Here is a 22,665-nt window from a genome sequence, read left to right as displayed (position 1 = left end):
GACAAAAATGTGTTCCTAGTCCTGTCGGAGTTCTCACCGTAGTAGTATTGTACTACAGTAGTACGAGATATAAACATTTTGTAGCTAAATGTACCTGTAGGAAAGGTGTCCTCAGTTTAACTTCACTGATTACGTTCTGTAAATAGTTTGGTTTACCTAAGTGGCGTGTTTGTGTGCATTCGTGAAAGTTGAAAAAAAGTGATATTCGTAGTCTAACAACACGTCTATCTCTAAAAGGATCCTTTTGTTCACTGTGCCACAATATCACGAAATATGATTTTGTTTTCATACTCTCACCTCCTCATATTTAATTGATATTGCTGACACGTCGTTTGAAACTGAGTTAATCTGTGGTAGCAATAGCCTTAAGTTTGGCGGAAAAATAAATAATGTAATTGATACTTTCGCTCTGCTTTCTTCCGTGCCTGAGTGGTCACTTAATGCTATGTACTGTACAGCAGTAATTGTGTCGACAGTTTCAAAGAATATGATACCGGGGGATGTTTTTTTTTTTTTTTCAAGGTATGATTACTCTCACCCGTGAAGCATAAAGCCGCGAAGCAACTGCAGTGCTTCGAAGCTGTGAAAAAATAACAGAAAATGTATTTTATGAAGGACCATAACCGAAATTGTGTCAAGGGCTGAATACTTTTGCTTTGGCTTATTTTGAGAGAGATCGATGTCAGAACAAGTCAAAGCAAAACAATTTAACGTTAAAATTTCTAAATGAGCAAAACAATTTTACCAGAAACGTAAAACAGTAGATAATTTCGGTAATAAAAAACGAGGTATGCACAACACAAATAGTTTGTGAAAAGCTGCCAGTGAAAAACAGAAGGTTCAAAGATTTTCTGTGGAGAAAACAAAACCTGAAATAACAGAAGAATTTTCTAAAAAAGCACAAAACTAAAAACAGAAAACCGAGAGTTGGCATAAATTTTCTTTAGTGAGAAACAGAAAATGCTTGTAAAATAACAGAAACTTAGAAAAACAAAACATAACTATACAGAATATGTTTGGCGGGACGGCGGCCGGAAAATTTGTGTTTCTTGGAGGACAACGTCTTTACAGTGTGCCTAGCATACCGACAGACCAGCGGACATTGATTAAAGAGGCATAGGCCTGTACAACCAGAGTATAACCGGCAGACAGTCAGACGGACAGACAGATAAACAGACCGACAGACGAACAGACAGACAGACAGACAGACCAAAATGTTTGCTCCGCAGTAGCCTGACTAATTCTATCGCCTTTAAAAGCCGGCGTCGCTGTCAGAACCACTGTTCGATGTCTGTCGCTGCTCCCAAACTGCGATCGATTACGACGCGTTCCACCGTGGTGCGTCAGTAATATGTATGCAGCTGATGGTATAAAGCGCAGCACCTGCATACGCGCACGACCGTATAGAAGACTTGAGAGGCCCTCTAGTTGAATTTCCAACATAGAAGTCCGCAGAGGGTCTTAGACCCTGCCTACATACCGTTGACATGAAGGCCCGACAATCTTTAAAAATAACCTTGACGTCGTCTCTTAAGGACGCCTTAAAAAGGATGCTTTTGTTCTCTGTCCTGTCAAATCGTGTTCAAAAGACGGAGGACGATGTCCATTTTTTGTGGTCTAGTACGTAATACTGAATTACAATTACGTCACTGGGTCCGGAGAATGCCTAAAAGGCGTGGTAGTAGAGAGAAAAACGCAGTGTAGAGAAAACAGACTGTCAGTATAGGAACGGGAAGCAGAAAATGCAGGGCCTGCTTCTCGTTCTCTTCGTCAATTACGCCTCGTACGCTTCAAGCACATTGTTGCTTGGAAGCCAGCAGAGACTCGTCCAGGCACCAGTCGATGATTTCAGCAGAGTATGTTCAATTTTGTGTTTATTACTTCATTACTTCCGCATTCACGAAAGGGTTCTCGATACGGATACCAGTATAACTTTAGCAATCAAACGCGGGATATTTAATTGTCGCACTGACTGGCTGGAATATCACTTAATTTTGATTTTAGCCGTTGGCAGCTCAGAAATGATAAAATTTCCTTTATTTTTACCCGTAAGCTGACGGATTCTAAACAAAGTATCGAAGTCCAGCACAAGATGGGGGACAGAAACACAGAAGACGACACAGAGCACTTTATGGGCTGCCTTCTGTGTTTCTGTCCCTCGTGTTCTGCTGCGCTTCGATAGTTCTTTATGTACCAACTCGCCCAAACTACTACTTTGCAGATTCTAAAAATGTAGAAATCAAGTACCGTTTTGTGAATAAGGTAAGATCCCATAAAATTCGCCCCAGGCATTTTGAAACGATGTGCATAACGATCATCTTCCATAGAGTTCTCACAACGATCAAACTAGTCAAATAGGCTTGAGCCAAATTTTCAAATTGTTTGCACCCATTGTATTGCGTTTTAATTATGCCTTGCAGCTTCAGAAGGTGTTTTTGAAGCCTGAGCTTCGCTAATTATAGCCTGTTAGCTATTCTGCAGCATGTGTCGGGGATTTAAAGATACCTTGTGCTTTCCGCGCCGCCAGTGGGCTTGCGGCTAGCAAGTGTGACACGTTGAAGCATTTTGTATCGCTGACCTTTTCGAGGACCGTCGTCTAATCATTTAGAATTGTTATGCCTGCTAGCAAACCGTGCATTCGTATTCATTATCAATGTTAATACCTTTATCAGTGGTCGTTATTGTCGTAGATCAAAGAAATTGCTTAGATACACAGAAAGTGGCCTACAGCTGCCGAATTTGGATCGTCGTTTAACGCATCCACTACGTGCACAGGAAAAAAATGGCCCCATCCTACAGACAGGACAATCGACGTACACTAAGCTTTAAACTTGTGCTTGTACACTGACATCATCACCTTCGCGCTTTAGCAGTGGATGAATATTTCCTTGGTACCGGAATCATAGCTTCAAAAAATTAAACCATCGTCCCGTAGAGGAACCCTGAGTAGTATACAAAGCAGGCATGGGGTCGATTCAAGTGCCCATTAGTTTTCAGATCGTCGTTTCCGTGAGGATGAGGTACGTAGCTACCGTTATATTTACCGTTTGGTTTCCATGGTAAGTAGCACAATTTTCACTTACCGGACCTACGAAATGGAAAATTGCGTTGACCCCATGGCTGTTTCGCATACTACTCAGAGTTCCCACACGGAAAGATGGTGGGGAGGGGGGTGGGGGTGTTAGAGTGGAGAGGAATTAAAGAGAGAGAGAGAGAGAGAGAGAGAGAGAGAGAGAGAGAAAGGCGTTGTACGTGGTATGAGTTTGTCTTTATTTAAGCATTATCATCATCATGTTCAACGTAGGTGACGTCGAGCTGTGGTTGGCGTTCCGCTTTGATTATGCCCGCCTTATGGTCTGTGAAATGTAAAGTCAAGGTCTGTTGTAGTGGATGAACCCTAAAGTTGCTGAAGATAAGGTCGATGCACGTTCCCCGGATGGTTGTGGGCTGCCTGTGATCACGGCCCGCCGAGACTCGCCGATGCACGCCGCTGCCGACGACGATGAAACGTCGAAGGCGCGTGAAGCGTGCTTGTCCCGTGCCGGCCCAGCAAGACATCGGCAACACTGTCGCTCCAGGAGCCCTTAAAGGGGAAGCGTGCTCGTCTCGTGCCGGCCCAGGAAGACACAGGGAACAAGGTTGCTCCAGGATCCATAGAAGGGACCGGGCGTCCAACAAACCGAGCATGCGCAGTGGGGGTGTGGACGGCGCAACGACAACGACAAGGGAGGGACATAGCCCCGACCATGAGATGCTTCACATCTAAAAGTCCTAACCACGCAGTGGTTATACCCATGTGTTCCACACCGACCGGTATGTTTATATTAGTGGTTCCCAGAACGAACCATGCCTGTTCGCTAGTATAATGTTTTCAGGCCACCAGCTCCAGCCACAGACCAGATACATACAAACTGGAACTTTGCTCTGCCGGTCGCTTCCTGGTCTCACAGTCACGATACCTGGAGGACGAGCGGTTTCTGGTGTAACTTCCCGCTGCTAATAACGAGAACATTCCTTCAAGAATTTCGCGGAACGGTAGCAACACAGACAGATCACGATAGCACATATCACTTAAACCGCTGCTAACTTCTAAAGTCTCCCTTACGTCATGCTATAGTTTATTCCAGTTCAATCCAGTTCCATCGTAGTACATTACCCGCTCATCCAAAACCATAAGTCGCGCGTAAGTGCTCTGACGGCTCCGTAATTTTTGAGGCGTTTCAGTTTATTTGTAACAAGGGTACTCTTGAGGTCGACTTTTCATTAAAAATTGCAGCAACCGGTTGTAGCCAACGCCACTCGGACTACTCGGGGTGAAGGCGACCCTCTTTTTAACCCCCAGGCCGTGCCTCGAGTGTCTACGACATATCGAGAGTGGTTGACCAGCGTTGAACCCTCTTAAGCTCCCTGTGGCACCAAGACTGCCAGAACAGAGGCCATCGCCATGCATGCAGCGAATCAGGAGAGGAAATGACGGCCCGTTGAAATAAGACAGAAATAAGGGTTGGCAGTCAAGAAAACCTCGGAAAGCAAAGGGGGAATGTGGTAGTTCATTGAAACAGATAAAGAATTTGGAAACACAGAAAGAAAGTGGAAGAAAAAATCCTAGTAGCGCTGGCTACCACCCCCAAGCGCAGGAAACAAAAATACCTTAACATAAATACCCCAGAAATTGGCGGGGAAAATAGCCCCGTCGGTAGCGTAGTGGTCATCGCACCAGACGCGTATTCTGGAGGTCGTGGTTTCGGATCCCAGCCAGCGGGCATTTTTTTCCTTACTCAATGCGATCGTGTTTAGCTTCTCGCACTCGTTTTTGATGGCGCCAACATCAACAAGCCTGTACAAAAGTGTAAAAGTCTACCAAAAATATATTACCTGTCTTTTAAGGATGCGTGAGCATCGAATCCTATTCCCTTGCTAACATGAGGTCCAGCCCGATGCCCACATTTTTCTCAGGCAATAAAAGCTCGCTAAACGGCGTTCCTCGCACCCTTCTCGCACACCGCGCCGACAGTGCTTTGCGTTCAAACCGTCTTACTTGTCACACTTGCTCGCTTCAGGGACGACATTGGCTGCTTGTCGCTCTTTTGTTGTCCACAAGTAGCGAAATTTAGCCCCTGCCATTTCGTTTCATCCCTTTTTGCCGCCTACCTGCCCTGGATTCGCCGCACAGGGGAAGGTTCTGGTTCAGACGGCGGGAATCTCGGGCACGGAGAAAGGGCGATCCGTCACCGCTTCGACCAGACATCTCCCTAGCAACCAAAAGTCGGAAGCGGTACAAACGCAGCGCCACCGCAGCCAATGATGCCACCGGCTCTGTACCCAGCTTGGCGTCATCTCTTTCCGCATGGACTTTTTTATTCGTCGTTGTTCGGCTGTTAACAACGACGAATCGTTGTTATTCGTCGTTGTTCGGTTGTTTTTATTCGTCGATTCGCGGGCCAAGGCCCGCGAATCGACGACACAAATTTTTGCCAAAACACCCCACCCTTTGCCCACGTGATAATAGTCTGACCCAATCTAATTCCATTTACCCAAGAACAAGCTGCCAAGTACGGCGAAAAGGCTGAGAGAGAAGTCTAAGAACGCGCCAAGCAAAATAGAAACGCTTCCAAATATCTCAAAGAATTTCCAACTACTTTGAAGACCTTTTAAATGTTTTTATTACTATGGCCAAATGCTTTTATAGTAATAACAGCAGGACACCTTCTTTGCTCACAATATTCCTTTTTAAACGACTATATATATCCTTTATTCTGAGTTATGCTGAAGATATTAAAATAACAGAGTTTCTACACTGGTCCAGACTGCGTAGCCTTCGCGCCGGCTAGCAACTGGAGTGGATGCATCCTCGCTTCGTCCGACATTGTTTGAAAGGTATAAAGGATCGATCCAGTTAGCTAGCCCATCACTGTAAAAACCATGCCCATTCTTTCATTCGCAATGCCAAAGCCGTCATGCAACCGACAAGCCTTGTTCTGGATATGTAAGAGAGCCTTACGCAACAATTACTGCCGTTTCGTTACTCAACATGCGCGTTCGTCTGTGATGCACAGGATATTTTTGGCGAGCCTACCGAGATATTCAATTTACCAAGTAAGAACGTTACGTTTACGTCAGAGCTGTAGCATTGGTTTCTAAATACGCGCATGAAGTTTTTTGTACGCAGGAGGCTGTTCTCATTGTGCATCAAAAAATGACAGTAAAACGCTAAGAATTTCTATGAGACCATATGTTTGACGAGTGACTATGAAAATTATTACTTCGTGTTTAATTACGAACATTATACGGACAGGAGACAACTGTGTATGTACCAAACGTTTTATCCCTAAATTGAGCAAGATAAGGGTGCGTTAGTTTGTGGTAGGACAGACCGAAAATAGACGTACACACCTAGGTTTTGTGGGCGGTAGAAGCTGCCCCCGCTGGACCTTAAAGGGGGAAGGGGCACGTTAGACATAACAACGGGAAGAGTCCTAATATCCCTAGGTTGCACCATCAGTTGGGCTGGTTATATTTTCATCTTTTCATCGTCATTCGTTTTTTTTTTTCTGCAGAAACATCACGCGCTGCAGCAAATGGGGACGTCAGGCCAGCGCACAGCTACATACCCGGCACGTGCCGCTACCACTTTATAATTAGGCAGATTTGAGTACGGAGGGTTCTCCGGAGACTGGGGCGTTAATGCATCAAAGATGCTCACTCACTAAAAATGTAACAGATTTCCTTAAAGATATTTCGGCCAAAAACTGGAGGGGAGCAAAAAAAGGCAAACATTTGAAACCATCAGCAAGCCATGTGACCGTTCGGTCACGGAGCTCAATTAGAAAGCTTCGCTCCCGAGGAAGAAGCAAATCGTGCAAACAAATAGCACGCATGGTAACCCCCACTTCGTTATTTGAGTAACGAAACAGCTATCGCACATCCCCGGTTTCCCCTACGCAAGCCACGGTAGCCACGAATGGAATGGAATGCGGCATTAGAATTCTGGCGTTAATAACGCTTGCTCGTCACGCACCTGCCTTGCAGACAAGCCACATTTTGCTAAAACTACCAGCGATGTATCCCGACCTCTCTTATTTAACTCACAAAAAGCTATCGCGAATCCCGGAACTCCCCAAGCCAAACAAGCCACAAAAGAATGAGCCCTTTGGAACAGAAATAGCTTGCGATTCGATCAAGGCAACTGATTACCGCAAGTTAAAAATAACTTGAATATTTTTTGCTGAAAAGCATGACCATAACCACAAGAAGGACAGGAAACCCGGACGCTGCCACCCGCTTTCCTATGTTTTCTCGCGCTGCGTCAACGCCGATATCGGGTGAGCATAGACATCGGCGCTGCTCGCGCGTCAGCTCGCGTCGCCATGCCTTTTTTTCGCGACACGCGCTGACTCGCGTCGACGCGGCACGACGTCGATGCGGGAAAACGCAGGAAGTACGGCCTTTAAACGCAGAAGTGATGCAGCGAAGCCACCTTTTTGCATACCAATCAAGATTTGGCAGAAAGGAGGGGAGGGAGAGGGGAGGGGGCAGGGAAGTGTCGGGAGTTTACAACTTTGGTGTGTAGTAACCACGATGTAAGAATATTCCAACACCGTGGTAGTAACTAATCATGACAAGTAAAAGAACTCGGAGTACTGATAGAGTTGTTCGAGCGGGAAATTGTCGCGTACTTTGTTATGGGATAGTATCGATGAAACAACATATTGAGCCATTTTGTCTAACCGTGTGGCAGCTGAAAAATCGAGATTTTGACCATACATTGCCATATGTAAGCTTTGTGTAGAACTTATCACGCCACGACACAACGAGATCCTCCCCTTTCTATCTTATCTATGAACGGGAGTCCACACTGCCGATTGACACCTTGCTTCCTTGCTTCCAAACTCAAACAGTATATGCCCAATTAGCATGGCAGGCCGTCCGAGCACTCTCGTAGTGCCATACCTCCCAAAAGAACCATTATGATCGCCGCCACCGCAGCGCAGAAATGCCGAAATTATTTATTGACCTTTTAGCAAAGAATGAATCGTGATGTCAACGAACAAAAGCCGGGGGAGCTACAAAACGTGGGATCTTTTAGTTGCTACAAAAAACTACTTAGCCTTCAGTGCCCCTCTAAAGCCCCTGAAAATAAAATCGTTGAGCCTCTATACAACCTGGGGAGAAAATTGGTAGGAGGATGCTGTGAAACAGAAATACGGTATTTGATCCAGCGCCCTATTTTCAGTGCGCGTGGGTTTCGCTTCTCCTTTGCGCGGCTGCTCCAGCAATGCAATTTCACGCACAATTTTGTAACGTGCAAATCGTGTGGAAACTGCAGCACGACAAAGTGAAAATACACAGCTAAGGAAGGTTAAGCCGTCAGTTGTTTGGCTGCACCTTCCTCCTTGGAACAATTCGATCCTTGTCATCTTCAACACAATCTTAGAGGACAAAGGGATAAAGAAGATTTAAACTGACAATAAATATGGAAATATTCTAACAAAATACCCGCGATATGTTTACCAAATTTGTCTTGTTCTTTTAAAAATATGAAGCATGGCCTGTCTAAAAATTGACAGTAATATTTTATGAGAATTGCGCACTAACGTCATGCTGTTTTCTTTCTTGTGCAGGGCGTAATTCGCCTGGGGCAAATTTGTGAAAGCTCATTGGAATGCCGATCCGGCTGCTGTCTGTATAACAGGACTGCAAGGGCTTTCACCTGCCAAAGGGAGAATCAGCGCTATAGCAACTGTTCACCAAGGCGCCCGAAAATATTATGGGGGTCGTTCCTGGATGTCTACCTCCATCATTGCCCTTGTAAACCGCACTGTAAGTTGACTACGAAAACACTTCGACGAAATGTGTAGTGGGGATTAATGCTCAGTGTGGATTTGGTGTGGATTTGTAATATCTCTTCCTTTAGTGTGGATTTATTCATAAAAAGGATAGCAGGAAAGCCCTTATAATGGGGCCAAAGACTTAACGGTTTGTATAATAGACAGCAAACCTTCCAGCACCCAATACGTTCATCAAAGCATGCCCCTTTCAATGAGTTATTGCCGGGTACTAAAAAGTTCAGAGCATCTTCTCCTGTATTTCACTTAATGGACCCGGTGAATTTCACTGAATTTTTTAGCTCCCAATGAATGTGTGTCCTTTTGGGAAGACAAGTGCTCTTCATTGTTAAGTGTTCTTCATTTAAAAAAAAACTGCCCAAATGGCTCTGATAAAATTGTTTGCGGGATTACAATAAAAAGTGAGGGTCATTGGCTTATTTGACTGGAATGTTTATTTCGTGACATCATTTCTGACACGGCAATAGATGAAGCCTTATCCTCCGATAAGGTGGTGGGGGAATGAAATTGTGAGATGTGCATGAAGTGAAGGGCGGGACAAGCCAATTGACTCGATGTTGAAGCTGTCACAACTGTCATAAGACTTTCAAACAATAACGTCGCCTGACGACTCGGCACAACAATTTACGTGAAGTGCCGTTTTTTATATGTTTATAGTGCTGCGTACGCCGGTTCCGTGAGTGGTCTATACACAGCATTCACTGTGTCCCTCGTGCAGGTTTGTGTCGCGCCAGCCAAAAAATTTACCATCCCTTCCTTAAAAAAGTTTAGGAAAGCGCCAAAGCTATGTGCAGGTCCACCCTTCGCTGAAGGTGTGTGCAATCGATCGTCATACCTTCAAAGCCACAAATCGCAAATGAAGAACGAACTTATGCGACGATTTTTCGCGCTCCAATTAAACGCATATACCAACGATCTGAATCTATCCCGCGGTGCGTGGTTTATGAGATAACCAGGCATACTATTGTACTCCTTTTTGATAATCGATGCATGCATTGTCTTATCTCGAACCGTTCGTTTTTCGCGATTTTCAAGCTATCGTTTTGATACACTGGAAGCCAGGGATGTCGTGTGTCCAAGGATCATATAAGATCTTTTCGGTCGACCAACTGGTCTATGGGGAAATGTATTACTTCTGAAAGAACGTCATTGGTCCCACTAAGAAAGCTTTACCTTTAAAGGGAAGCTGAAGGGCTTTCCAAAAAAATTGAGTTAGAGGCACGTTTATATAGTTTCTTTCGGGCTGACTCCGAATATCACATTGAATTTTATCGTACATGAGTCCAACCAGAATTTCTCTCGCAATACGGGGGGTCGCGTTTGAAAGACGCGTGCTTTTCGTCTTTCGCGCCTCTGATTGGTTGCGCCTGTCATGACGTAAAAGGAGGACACCCTTCGGCCGCTCGGGTTGTCGGAAGATTTGGGAACGATCGCACGGCAGCTGCGCTTGCTTTTCGGCAATTTGGCTTGCAGTTTAATGTTCGCACATGAATGCAAGCTGAGTTTCCAACTTCCAGTGGTCTTGGTTCAAGTATCTTGGAGCTTAAATTTGCTTTACACGACCGAGAACACCAAAGCAATTACTGTGGCGTCGGCTAGAGGGTTCCGTCAAAACATTTCTGAGATAGGCAACCAGCATAGGGGTTTTCTGTACCTTATGTTAATATTAGGTACTGCCTAAACTGTGTGTTACTATATACGAAACCATTTATGACCAAGATTAAGCGACATTTTATAAACAATCTGCCAGCGAAAAGCACGTATGTGCACTGCGCGAAAAATAGCGTTCATGCGCTGTAAACGTATATGCGAGACATATTTTGCCGGCGCACGCATAAACCAAGAAGCGGACTCTGCTTCAGAATTTTCTTTGTTCGTTGTCGCCCACCCCAGCCCCTTACTCATCCCCATACACACACCCACACGCGCGTGCGCCATTTGGACACCGGCGCTAAGGCGCCTGCGCGATGTCTAGCTACACTTCGATGAGTGGCGTCTTACTGCGTCTCACTACTCTGACGGCTCTAGTAGGGCTTGGTTTTCGCGTGTGCATTGCGCATTCTGCTACAATATTAGTGTCACGTCGTTATAATTAATAGACCAGTCGGACAAGGCATTTAAGGCATTTACATTGTAGTTACCTTACTTTGGGTAACAATCACCAAACGTTCGTGATAATGAATCGTTGGCCTGTTTCAGCATTTCTAGATTTAAGGATTTACCGCGCTGGTCGGACAAAGGCCGTATTTTTACTCCTCGCTCCTACTTTTTTAGTCTCATCGCTATATATATCAACGACTATCGCTGAAGCACAGTTGAGGTTCAGCGGCAAGAAGTGCTTGCAGCGTTATAATATGCAGGCACATAAAATCTTGGGAAAAGAGTTAAGCCCCCGCATTCAATACAAATTATGGTACAGCGGTGGTTCGGAGCGGTGTTTTTTCATTCCAGACAAATATTACCTCATCGTGGCATGTATACTTGCAAATTATGTAATGTGGTGGTCTTGGTTCTTTTACTTTGTAGGAATACTGTTCATTTATTAGCCGGGAGAGAACTATCAGGATTGGCCCCTTGTTTCAGTTTCGCCAAAGATTCGCTTTTTGAACGCTGTTTTAAGCCCATAGGGAAACAAAACAGACGCGTTTAACAAAACAGGTATTTCCTGAACAAGTGTGACTCTGTTTCTGGAACGGAACGAAACATCCCGAGCCAAAGTATAGCAGTATTCACCATCCTTCCTAAATCTAGCATCTAATGGGATCATTCATGTCCGTCGCATAAAAAAAAAGAACGCAAAAAATAGGAAAAACGCCTTGGAGCGTTTTACAAAGTATCTAACGTAGTGTAGTATATTCTCTGTCATCAAGCACAGCCACCTCGGTTGTCGCTTCCGTTTGTTATCAAACATCCCGGCGTGGTATTATCCTGCTTAAGAATACGGCATGGCACCGTATTCCTCGTTTGGCGTTCGTTCATTCATTTTGAACACGAAAATTGTACTAACAAGTGGTATCAACAACAATAACAATTATAATCCTTCCTGTGGCGAGCCTCTACAGGAAACACGGCGAAAAGAGCATGGCAGATTCGGCCGATCCGGCCGCATGTCCAGGTATGACGTTTCCCGGCCGGTTTTCGCCTGCGCTCTTCGGTCTTGCGGCATCGCGCGCAGAGATAGAGGCGGGGCATCGGGCCACTTTTGTTTGCGCATTGCGCCGCTTCTATTGCATGTATTGCGGAAATATTTCGTACACGGAAACTATCCGATGTGTACTTGCTCCTAGTCTACTTTTCTTTTAATACTTAAACCTTTTCAACTTCCCTTTAAGAAGAACCAAACGTTCTCCGGAGGCCAGGAATGACAATCATTGAAATTGTACTACGATCATGCAGTCTGAGCTGCTGCTTCGAAATAAAGCAGCGGTCTTAGTGACAGCCTTGTACAAGCTGTGTTTTACAAAGATAGGTTTTGTTGAGTGTGCTTGGAGTAATATTATTTGTTTAGTAATTTGGGCTAAAAGCAAAATAATGACCGACCATTCGAGACGTGAAAAGATATGTGGAAACCAGGGAGGTGTGTTCGTTAGTCCTGTCCACTATATAATTCTCGCCACCTGGTTCTTGCTGCTGTTTGACACATTTATAGTGAACTAAAAACGTCCCATTTGTTGCCTCAGGAATTACAGAGATAATAACTGGCAACGTAAAACAAGACCGGGTTTGTTGTGTTGTGGTTCTTTTTGGAAAGAATCATGGCCTAGAAATTGATAATCATTAAAAAGAACGGGAAACTAAGACGTGAAATTTTTATTTTCATCTACATATTGCTTTGAATCTTAGAAATGAATGAAAAAATAAACGCAGTCGTCATATATTATTACACCCAGCGCAGATTTTCTCTCATGCGGAAAGCGTACTTATTGGTTTTAGCAGTAGACAAGACGAAAAAGCCTACTTGCTTTATAGGAACTATGCAGTATTTTCTGTGAAGCTTCGCCGCCAAAAGATAAGTTTTGATGGCATAAATTATGTAGACCAAGCCATTACTTCAACATAATTTACTGAGCTTAAACAGAGGGAGCGCTAATGTTCTAACAATGCAACGCACAATACTTTTCAGTGCGGTGTGTGCGAGAGCACACATGGCATGTCTGCGAAAAAAGGGAGCAACCACATGTAATCCCAAAACCACAAGGACAAAAGCCTATCGATGAAAGGAGACCACCGCAACAAAAACCACCTGTGAAACCACCTGTAAAACCACCTCGACGACCACCTCATTGGTCTCCTGGAGTCGGCACGTACAATGTGAGTAGCAGCGAACATGAAGGCTTGGCCAGATGTAACCTTCCCTCACTTATCGACACCCTGTTTTCGGTTCCCAAGAGAGCAGTTTGGCTCCCCCTAGCGTCTTGCCGCTTACTAAAGTGATAGTGCGCACCTAGCTTGCGGCCACGAAAGGCCTGCCCGGAAAGTACGTCACCTGTTAGCCCGAAATGATGCCCCCAGCGACATATGCCTGACGCTAATTACATAATATCTGTAGAAGTTTACGAGTCTGGACAGGGGTGGGGGTGGGGGTAATAGACCTAGAATCTTGTTGTGGCAAGCAAATAGCTTAACCACTGTTTTACGCAAACGCCGCGAGGAACTCGTCGTTTTATCACTTTAAATATGGACGAAAGTGGGTTACGAAAAGAACTAAAACGCAGAAACAAGAAACGCGAGTCTCTCGTGGCTTCATAGCACGTGCCACAGCAATAGGACACATGCAAGGGCGTACCTCTAGTTTCAACCTAAGGTATAGCAACCTGGTGCTGTGCAAGTGATTACGCGCTGCATTGCTGGCGATACGCTAGAAGGGGCAATGTGACCTAAAGCGCACAGTTGGAACCTGGGGCATGGGAACACATTTGTAGTGCCACTCTCAGTACTAAAAAGACAATCGTGTTAAGTTCAATCTCTCGACCGCTTTCGTGCTCTCATGTCACAAAAATGTTGTCAGTTTCCTTCCGCAGTTTCTATTAAAACTGTAAAAATGGGCCTTAAATGCCCCTGAAAGACTTTCCAGGGGCTCTTGGAAATGTTTTTGTTGTTAAAGTCAATCACACCGGAGAGCCACTCCCAGAGAGTTCTTAAAGATCTGTTCAGCCTCCCCACATTTATATATGATCAAAAATTATTTTTGCCGTAACGGGTGAAGTGCCTTTTGGGTTCAAACATGCACCACCATGACGAAAACTGGCCTCCTTTCCACTGGGAGCTAAAGAAGGTCGTCTAGAATGAGTGTCCGCCTCTAGCAACTAGCGATATTCGTGGGTCTGCGCGTTTCGTTTTAGAGACGATAGTCTTTGTTGGGCTACTTGAACGCGTAAATTTTGGACTTTCTGTATGTGTGTCGGTCTGTCGCTAGATTCAGCCGCCCGGCCAAAGTTAAGGGTGATGCTGAATGAGACGTTCGTACAGACAAAGCTATTTCTAAACAACTAAATCTGGTGGCAAAGTTCATAATTGTCAACATTGTTGAGCAAAAACAAACATTACACGTATTTGAAACAAAACATCAATACATAAGTGATATTTGCAGTACTCTGTTATTTAAAAAATTAGTCATGGTAGAAAATGGCTCTTGTGTATCTATACTACTAAATGATGGAAGCCTGCACCCGCCCTGAAGCCTGCCCTGTGCCCGCAGCGCACCAGGAAACAGAGGACTCAGCATTGCGGAGAGCGGAAAAAATGACAGCGTGTCTGCTTGCTTCGGTGCCATTGTCGTCGAAAGACGACAGTCTTCTGCCGCTCCTGCTACTTAAGTCCTCGTCTGTCCCCCGCCCACCCGTGATGCTCTTCCTGGTACCATAAATGCAATAGGGGTTTGTTTGAGAACATGCAATGTGATAAAAATGAAATGTACTGAAAGAAACCTCCATTGCTTCTATCCTGCCAGGACGGAAATGGTAAAGGCAGAGCATTAAGGGTGGAAGAGGGAGAACGCGAGGACTTATGTAGCAGGTTCACCAAAAGACTATCGTCTTTTGACGACATTTGCAGCGAATCAAGCAGATACGCCGCCAATTATTTTTCTCTCGGCAAGGCTGAGTCCTCTGGTTCCTGGTGTGCTGCGTACACATCGAGATGGAGCAACATTTAGTACTTAAGTAGTACACAGGCACAAGAGCCATTTTCTACCATCACAAATTTTACGCTAACAGCGATTTTTTTGTGTACTCGCAGCCAATCTATGCTAAATATTTGCACAATAGGGACGCTATTATTATATTTATTTATTTATTTATTTTTTATTTATTTATTTATTTATTTATTTATTTATTTATTTATTTATTTATTTATTTATTTATTTATTTATTTATTTATTTATTTATTTATTTATTTATTTATTTATTTATTTATTTATTTGTTTTAAGAAACGTACATGAAGGGCAAAGCGAAACATACATATTAACACTGGGCCGTAACACCAACCTAAAGACATTAAGAAAACATGTACCTCTGAAAAACTGCCAGGGAAACACAGCATAGTAGGCAAAACAGCAGATGAAAAGTACAAATTGTTAAACCAAACAGAATACTTACATCAGTCGCACCTATTATATATGACACACTGCTATGAAAATACTGCATTTCCATATCCCATGAAAAATATTCGCTGAAAAGACAACCGCTGTTTCCGGGCTCTAGAAAATTTTCAGCTGCTATTATAGACTCAGGAAGTAAGTTCGAATCTGCTATGTTACGCGAAGAAAAAGCGACATTGAAATGAACTAGTCTTCGCAAAAATAGGCTCTAATGCGTGTACGTGTCTGCGATACGTTCTTCACGTCGTTTTTTGGTTTAATAAACGCAGGTTTGTGAAGGCTATTTTTTTAGACAGGATGTTGTGATCAAATAATAGGCGATCTAGTTTCCTTCTTGTTTCTAGGGTAAGGGTGAGATTGTCGGTCATGAGCTGCGTTGGAGACTCTTGCCGTCTATATTTGCCATAAATGAAACGAGCATAACTTCTTTGGATCATCTCAAGTCGGTTAACATCTTCCTTAGTTTGAAGATCTCATACAACTGACACATACTCAAGTTCAGATCTGATAGAAGTCTGATAAGCTAAAAGCTTCACATTACTTACAGCACGCTTAGGCTTTCGCCTTAAGAATCCTAACTTTTTAAAAGCTGATCCGCTTATGTCTCAAATATGTCTATGAACATTTATGAGGAAGTGCGTTGTTTAACAATGAGTCGTGATAATTTTCAATAGCAGATGAACAAATCCCTCGCATTAGAATCATGTAAATTTATCTTAACGTGTGCGCCAATCACAGCGCAGAGATATAGGCAAGACCACACATTTTTTTGGGACAGTACTTATTGGCCGAGTGTTCCGCCGCCATTTCAATTAGACAGAAAAGTAGCAGTACGTATAGGGAACCATTAAAACCTAATTTATTTTAATTCGTTTGTTTACGAATTCGATGATCGTATAAATCATAACGAAGTATAGTTTTAACCGTGAGAATAAACAAATTTTCAAAGTAACCAAGTCAGCATTTGCTAATTCAGAATAAACCGGCACTCTGGCCTCTTGGGGTTCCGATATCTAAAACTTTTACGACTCAGTCTAGGCGTTATCTCGTAAGCTCGTAAGAACTCTGTAAAAACCTTGATCCGCCTTTTCCACTTTGCAGGGCACTCTTGGCTTGGGAGCCCCTTGTGCGACCTCGATCGATTGCAAGTCTGAGTGCTGTATGTACAACCCGAGGGTGGGATTCTCCTACTGCCATAGACAGGAGCAGATTTACGATGACTGTACCCCGTGGCACCCTAATGACGAAAAAGGAACTTTAGTCGACGTATACTTTCGGCATTGTCCCTGCAGCAAAAATTGTAAGTATTGTTCCAGCACTCGGAATCGCCATGTGTCTGTTTGGTTCTGCTGAGGGTCCACACACACTGACAGAAAGATTTGCGAAAAGGTAAATGGCTGGAGAACTATGGGATTGGCACTTGAGTCGGCTGCAAAGCGACGCAAAGCCATGTTCCACGTTGTCACCCAGAACTGAACATATCACACCTCACGCCTGCTTTATCTTTGGTTGGAATGTAGAGTAGCGCGTGGTACGTGTTACGTGTACAGCTCTGGTTGACGTCAAGACGTAGGCTTTGTGACGCTTTGCACCCACCGACCTCCAGATGCGCGCTTTCGGAGGACTCAAGTGTGAAGCCCATAGGTTCGCAGCCATTTACATATTCGCAAATCATTTAGTAATTGATATCTGGTTGACTTATGATGATGTACAATTTTCACATTATAAGCTTACACTGAACTGCAATCATTGCAAAGCCAATTAGCAAATATTATGAATTGTTCCCCTAAGTAGCAGTTGGAACTCCTTTTATGGCGCCCGCCGGGCCCCTGAACACTTCGCGCCAGAAAAACAATTTAACCTCAGAAAGCCTATTTTAAAAATTACGTGGTTTTCCATAAAATACCCTGTATGTCGCTAACCTAACACAACATGCGAACCCACGAAAATAACGCAGTTAGGAATGAAGGCTGCAAAGTCGATTTTATGTTACTAATATGTTTGGATGGTTTTTTGTTGCACAACGTAAGACCCTGTTACAAGCTTCGCGCGTACCTTGACTCAGCATCTCAGCATATCACCCACGACCAGTAGTTCTTTCTACCATAACCCGCGATGTGATATTTCTTCACGCAGTGCAATAATGTGTGATATTTCTTTGTGCTTATCCCAATTTCCGCTCGCCCAACTACGTTGATGTATTAATGTCGGTATTTTCAGATAAAAAATTGTTTCCCACTTGACGGGTTTAGTAGAATCTTCATCAAGTGAAAGTAGTTTTTACATGGCTCAGTGTCTTTATACGCGCAGCGTTTTTGTGCCTTACATTCGCGCTTGAAGTTGCACAAGTTCCTGTAATACTTTGCTGTGTATTAGGTCGGCATAAAAATATCGGATGATTTATTCAAAGACTGGAAAACGAACTAGTCTGTGCAAGCAGAGTAGCCTGCCAGCAAGGCCGGACTACTTCCATTCCAATCAATACCAGATGATACAACATTGTTTAGGGAAACGAACAAAACTACCATCCGTATCAGCCTGTTTGAATGATGATGTTTGGGTAGCCCCCGAGTAGGAGTTTATTGACTGCAGAACACCGTCCCGTCCTTCAAACCTCTACCCGCTCCTATACCGGGCTGCTAGAGTCCCCTCTTTGTCGTAGAATATGCATGTTTCTTGAACACATCGTGTTAAAAACCTTCTAATAATTCCAGTCCCTTCCGTTACACTCGAGGTCCACCGGTCATCACTTCTCTACATTAACCCACCGCGGTGGATCAAAGGCTGATGCCTTGTGGTGCTTAGCCAAAGGACGCGAGTTCGACCCCGGCAGCAGTGGCTTCTTTTCAAATGGAGGCGAAAAGCGAGAGAGCCGGTGTGTCGCGATTTCAGCTCATGTTAAAGATCACCAGATGGTGAAATAAGTTTTCCGAAGGCGTCCATTGCGGCACGCCTCATAGCCGAGGTGAGCTTAGGCGGTCAAAACCCCAATCAATCAATCAATCAATCAATCAATCAATCAATCAATCAATCAATCAATCAATCAATCAATCAATCAATCAGTCAATCAATCAATCAATCAATCAATCAATCAATCAATCAATCAATCAATCAATCAATCAATCCATTCCGTCTCTGTATCGCATGCCGTCCCAAGTCTATTTAGGTCTCATAATCCCAGCTATGATGTCTTCCCGGCGAGTTTTTCGTCTTATACTGGGAGCTCTTATCTTATTCCTAAGTGTTTCTTTCATCATCATTTGTTTCATGATCAGTTGTGTGCAACTAAGTTTCTTTCTAATGTGTATTGACATATGTACTCCATTTTCTAAAAAAATTCTTTATTAATGTACGCGCGGTATTGTTCTTCGCGATGGGAACGAATTTCCTCCAAGAGGACATTTTCACTATGCAGAATAAAGAAATGTGTTTATTCGCTTTACCAAGGTGTCTTACCACGAAAAACATTGGCGTCTAGAAATCATCTGCTGAATGTAATACGTACAAAAACGCGGCATGTGCGAGGAGAATGGAAGACTCCAGTTTGCGTTCTACGTATAAATTTTCTTCTTTCGTTAAGATGATGTAATAAGATGTGTATACATTATAATGAATGCTTGGGAAAGTTATGAACTGGTGTGAAAATACAATGTATGCCTAAGTTATACTTCATTAGCCGTGAGTGGCATTGCCACGGTGATATCGAAAATTTAGATGCTCAGCTTAAGGTGGGAAAGTTCTCCAATACTAAAACACACTAGGGTGCTATGATCCAGCAGTTTCTCTGTTGCTTGTACTATCTTTAAAACTTAACCACAGAGAACGATGTTTAAGCCTCTGCACAGAGCGGCAGCTTACTCTAGTGACCAGGCAAACAACCAAGGTTGTGCGCAGGCGCAAGAGCAGTCGAGTCCAGGTCAGCCGCGTGGACACAGATTATCAGCCGCCGAAGATATGCCGTTGGTTATCATGAGCAGCCGCTGGGTGCATATTCTGGCATGCCTTTCTTTGATGCTGATACACTTTTGTCGACTGTGCAGGCAGAAACGACAAAGCTTCGGCAAAACATAAAACACTAATTATTTCCTAATTCCTCGCAGCGCGATGTAAATGCTTGTCAATATCAAAGTAGAATTGCGCGAAAAACTTCCCGTAGCGGTAAAAAAACTGTGCGTGCCGAGAAGCCAAAATCAAATATTAATCGAAGGAAAACAGGGTGAACCAGTGTACAGTACATACGATGTATCATATGCGCACGCTCTCAAAACGCACGCTTACCAGCGTGCCCTTCAAGAAAGCACGTCGTTCTGAAGCGTGCATACTGGACAACCCCCCCCCCCCTTTCTTCTCCCGGTAATTATACAGTAAGATTCCGGGAGCTAAGGGGTTGATAAGTCAATACTGAAGCACTTTTTCTAGACAAAAAATAGTGAACCTTCACGTGCTGGACAATATTGTTTTTAAGTATGGTGTACTATAGCTCAAGGTACATAAATATAAGCATTGTTTTTTTTTCTGATGCCATTTGGGTACTTTCGGCTGCAACACAACAAAAACGGCTAGTCAGACTTTAAAACAATGCAAGAGATATAACAATGCTTGGGACATGAAGAAACATTGTTTGCACTTACGGGCGTAGTTAGGTCTATTTGTAAGTGCATATCAGTACTCTGTATATCACGTCTCGTTCAGCGGTGAAATAGTGTTTTGTTTGTTTTTAACCCCTTCCCCTCCTATGTAATGCCCATCACGGGCCCTTAGGGTACTAAAATAAATAAAAAAATAAAATATTTTTAACTGTGAGTATTTTTGTGTGCAATATAGCTGATGATAACTATGGCCAATTTCAAGACATGTATGTGATATTTTATTGTTTTAACAGCACATAATATTAAAGCATTCTTACACTAACCCATTTCATGTTATACTTAGGTTGTTGAAAGAATGTTTGACGGTTTATTTTGCGTGAATAAAATAGATTTTGCTGTGTGTTGTACGAAGTTCTCCGCCAAAACAAGTTTTTGTGTTTATGCGTTACATAAAGCTACAGCATGACGAGACTTGGTCATATAATGGGTAACTGATCCATGAGAGCCAGTTTCAGTGGTAGGCGTCATCATTAGCCGAGGTGTGAGGCCAAAAAAGGGATTAAAGTGTGTTTTTACAGCATCTTCGTCGTCAATTAGAACATCTTCTGTACTAAAAATTTCGTTATGCATTGTTTGAATTCCTGAAGAAATCATTGGAGCAAAAAATGAATTAAATTTTGTTGTCGTTTATTATCGACGGTATTTAATAGGGACTACTGTTCTTGATTTGAAGAAATGTATTGCCAGCAGCATGCGCGTTGAATGGGAACGATAAAGAAATATTGATTGACTTTTTGTAAGCAAGGCTAAAATGGGGGCTAGTTGCTTTTGCATCTTCTTGAACCGCGTGTTTTAAAACAGGGCAAGGAAATAGCACACAGGACGAGACGCAGTGCGAACTAACAACTGATTTATTTTTCACAAGACACGCACAGTTATACATAAAAAGACACTGGTCCGAATCAACGATATAAATTGATAACAAAGAGATTTCAACCCGTCAAAAACACCCTCTTGTCTCAGCGCCTCTGCGCAGGTTAGTTAGTCCGCGCTTCGTCTCGTCCTGTGTGCTATTTCCTTGTCCTGTTTTAAAACAACGCGGTTCAAGAAGACTTTTTGTAATATATTCCGATTTCAAGGTCAACTTTGAAGGGGCGAAATCGAAGCAGTGCTGTGCTTGAAACACTTTAATAACCTTTGTTTTAGTACGCTTTCATTTATTCTGTTCTGCTTGAGTTGGCAAAAACCTTGATGAAAAGCACTCAATGAAAACCTGTTGATATTATTTTCAGTACGGTGCACTAAAGAGAAGAAATTGCACATCTGCCGTAAAAAGGAGCAAGAGTTTGGAACTGAACGACCGTCTCAACAACAACCTGTCCAACAGCCGAATGTGCAAATGCCACAGCTGGACTCACAAAAACCACTGCAAGAACGACCCGTAGAAGTGACGGCGGTCGGGGTGCCCGAAACACATCCCGAAAAGCATGCATATACAGGACAAATTCCTTTACGACCAGGAACCACGCAACAGCAGCAGATAGAAACGCCGCAGTCAGAGGGACAAAAACCATTACCACCATCCCCCCCACCCACACTAAGACCCGTGCAGGGAAAGCCCGGAGCTCATGTTAGAAAACCTCACAGTGAGCAACAGCAGGAGGTGCAAAAGCCGTTGTTCGAGGAACAAACACCGTTACCAAGACCACCCTTGCTCAAGCCGGAAGCGAGAAGGCCCGGATTACGCAGGAGAAAGCCTGGCAGAAAAACACGGAAGCCGCGACCACGAGAATCCTCTGAGCAACAGCAGGTGCAAACGCCGACGCCGGGGGAACAAACACCGTCGCCAATACCACCCTTACAAAAGTCGGAGAGCAGAAAGCCAGGAAAGCGCTCTAGAAAGCCTAGCAAAAAGCCTTTAACACAAGAACTCGTGGATCAACAACAGAGGCAAACGCCGATGCCCGGGACGCAAAACCCGTTACCAACACAGACTTCAGAGACGGCGCAGACGAGAGAGGCCGAACAGGTGCCAACTCAGAAACCGTTACAGCAGAAACCCTCACGAAGACCTATGAAACAAAAGAAACTGAAAAAGAAGAAGAAACGAAATAGCAGCGAGGAGGACCGTTAAATAAACCTCGCATGCGCACAAAGAATTATTGTTTTTTGTCGCCCCAAGAGTGAAGTTTCACGAGCTCTCGTCCCGCCTAATTTGTATTATGCCGCGCTCTCAAAGAATGTCATTGCAGTAGAGGGAATGATCTATTGCTATTTATTCTCCTACTTAAATTTCTAGCCGAAACAACAATTACGACCAACCATGCGCCTCCACCAATATGCCACTACACTCTGCAGTTCAGGACCAACTTTTAGAGCCTAAATAAAGGCAAACAGACTCAAAAAAGGGCCAACAGAATCTGTCCTAAAGGAACACTTTTATATGACCACTGTCTCTTGTAACTCTAGAAGAAAATCGCCACTTGATGTCCTGTTTATCCTGGGTACACGTTCCATAAAACATATCCCATTGTACACCTGGGTGGTTTAAGGTTACATACAACAAAGGGACATAATTTGCCTTTCTGTCGGTTTAACTCTCTTTTCACGCTTCTGTAACTTTTGAGCTCT

General features: G+C 43.7%; 1 protein-coding gene across 2 annotated transcripts; it reads left to right on the top strand.

Annotated features, from left to right (window-relative positions):
* Positions 1 to 1,678: 1,678 nt before the first annotated feature.
* Positions 1,679 to 22,183, top strand: LOC144157980 (uncharacterized). 2 transcript variants are annotated; one of them, XM_077688684.1, is made up of 5 exons: positions 1,679 to 1,856; positions 8,622 to 8,820; positions 12,970 to 13,157; positions 16,547 to 16,745; positions 21,327 to 22,183. In XM_077688684.1, exons 1-5 carry the CDS (start codon positions 1,743 to 1,745, stop codon positions 22,166 to 22,168), a joined length of 1,542 nt encoding a protein of 513 aa, XP_077544810.1. In that variant the 5' UTR covers positions 1,679 to 1,742; the 3' UTR covers positions 22,169 to 22,183. The 2 variants fall into 2 exon arrangements, with proteins under 2 accessions (XP_077544810.1, XP_077544811.1); XM_077688685.1 differs by lacking the exon at positions 1,679 to 1,856 and adding an exon at positions 6,010 to 6,096.
* The last annotated feature ends 482 nt before the right edge of the window (positions 22,184 to 22,665 follow it).

This window comes from Haemaphysalis longicornis, unplaced genomic scaffold (genome assembly GCF_048455015.1).
Source record: "Haemaphysalis longicornis isolate Haplotype H1 unplaced genomic scaffold, Haemaphysalis longicornis Haplotype H1 scaffold_10, whole genome shotgun sequence".
In the NCBI taxonomy this organism is placed as follows: domain Eukaryota; kingdom Metazoa; phylum Arthropoda; class Arachnida; order Ixodida; family Ixodidae; genus Haemaphysalis; species Haemaphysalis longicornis.
Note: the sequence above shows the minus strand (reverse complement) of the source record. Positions and strands in the feature narration are given on the sequence as shown.

Bases quoted from the DNA above. Each gene is read 5' to 3' on its own strand.
- LOC144157980 (XM_077688684.1), top strand. From the start codon at position 1,743: ATGCAGGGCCTGCTTCTCGTTCTCTTCGTCAATTACGCCTCGTACGCT. The intron at 8,821-12,969 runs GTAAGTTGACTA...AATACTTTTCAG, and splicing joins TTGCCCTTGTAAACCGCACT to TGCGGTGTGTGCGAGAGCAC. The intron at 13,158-16,546 runs GTGAGTAGCAGC...TCCACTTTGCAG, and splicing joins CTGGAGTCGGCACGTACAAT to GGCACTCTTGGCTTGGGAGC.